Source organism: Meles meles, chromosome 8 (genome assembly GCF_922984935.1).
Source record: "Meles meles chromosome 8, mMelMel3.1 paternal haplotype, whole genome shotgun sequence".
Taxonomy (NCBI): Eukaryota; Metazoa; Chordata; class Mammalia; order Carnivora; family Mustelidae; genus Meles; species Meles meles.
Window position 1 is genome coordinate 14,409,298 of NC_060073.1, and position 1,860 is coordinate 14,411,157.

The window sequence follows — 1,860 nt, forward strand, 5'->3', positions numbered from 1 at the left end:
AGAATAACACCAAATCATCTGATCTCCCTTTTAGTGCCTTCCATTCTTCCTCACCCGCCATGGCATGCCCACTCTCTTACCTGCTCTTATGGTCTATGATGTCTTGACCAATTCAACTGTATTATAAATTGTACCTAATTATTATAGTTATAATTTATCTCTTCCCCTCAAGAAAAGCAAGTATTTTTCCTGTTCTGTTTACTAATATATTTATAGCACATAGAATTGTGACTGACACTTGGAAGAGAACCTCTACATGTATGTTGAACTCACTTGTGTTATTACTTATAGAGACATACAGAACAAATCTTGAAGCCCATAACCAAATTTAAGGAGACTCTTGTCATATATAAACTTTAAGAAAAAAGATTGCAGAGTTTTTTCCACATTGTTTGTCTTGCATATTTTACATCTTTGTTCCTCAAGCTATAGATCAAGGGATTAAGCATGGGGATAATGAGAGTGTAAAATATTGATGCCACTTTATCAGTGTCAGAAGAATGAATGGACTCAGGTTGCACATACATAAATATCAAAGTCCCATAGAACACTGTGGCCACTGTCAGGTGGGACCCACAGGTGGAAAAAGCCTTGTGCCTACCCTCAGCTGAGTTCATCCTGATGATGGCTACCAGGATCAGCAGGTAAGACACAAGAACTATCAGAAGGGATGAAATCAAATCAAAACCAGCAAAGACCTGAATTATCATTTCAATGTCCTGTGTATTTGAACAGAGCAATGATAACAAGGGGACACAATCACAGTAAAAATGACTGATGACATTGTAGCCACAGAAGGATAAACTAAAAATATTTATGGTGACTATGAGAGAAACAAATGTGTTGTAGAGGTAGGGGACGGCCACCAGCACATAACACACCCTTCGAGACATGATGACAGGGTAGAGCAGAGGGTTACAGATGGCCACATAGCGGTCATAGGACATTGCTGTTAGAATGAATAACTCACTACCAATGAACCCAAGAAAGAAAGCTAGTTGTACAGCACAAAAGTAATAGGAAATTGTATTTTGATCCACAACAAAATTTACTAGCATTTTGGGTCCCACAGTTGTTGAATAACCAAGATCAGTGAAAGCCAGATGTCTGAGGAAGAAGTACATGGGTGTTTGGAGCCTGGAGTCCACCTTGGTGAGGATGATCATGCCCAGGTTGCCCACCACTGAGATCAAATAGATGATGAGGAACAGCCCAAATAATGGAACCTGCAGCTCGGGTTTGTCTGTGATCCCCATGAGAATGAACTCATTGAGCACCGTAAGATTTTGAGTTTCCATGCAGGCTTATCAGGAAACCTATTCTGGATAGAGACATCAGCATGGTCAATAGATTTCACGCAATATCACCTGAGTGATTTTTAGCATGCAAAACTAGCATGAAAAATACATTCAAACTTTCCAATTTCAGATATTTGAAAATAAACCCTTCTTGAAAGAACACTAATATACATAAACACATATAGTGGTTGTCAACTGAAATGATTTTACTAACCAGATAATATTTTATCAGAAGACATTTAGTTGTCACAATTAGAAGGTGGGGTTCTACTGGCCAATGACAGTTAAAGATCAGTTATATTTTTGTTATGTAGTAAAATGTATCTAAACATGCTACAAGACCCAATATCCTGTCCAAAATATGAATAGTGGCAAGTTTGAGAAGCCAAGATGGTATTGATAGATAGATAATAGAGAGGGAGAGAGAGAAGGAGAAAAAGATACATAGGTAGATACAGACACATATAGATATATAAATATATATACAGATATAGACATATATACATATGAAACATTTTAAAAAATCAAAATTATGTTAAAAATTTGAGTGTAACATATAAAC

The 1,860-nt window shown here is 36.9% G+C and overlaps 1 protein-coding gene across 1 annotated transcript; it reads right to left on the reverse strand.

Moving 5' to 3' along the window:
• Nucleotides 1–356: 356 nt before the first annotated feature.
• On the reverse strand, nt 357–1,298 carry LOC123949129 (olfactory receptor 8K3-like). The gene has a single exon (XM_046016472.1). The coding sequence runs from the start codon at nt 1,296–1,298 to the stop codon at nt 357–359; it is 942 nt and encodes a 313-aa protein (XP_045872428.1).
• Nucleotides 1,299–1,860: the final 562 nt, after the last annotated feature.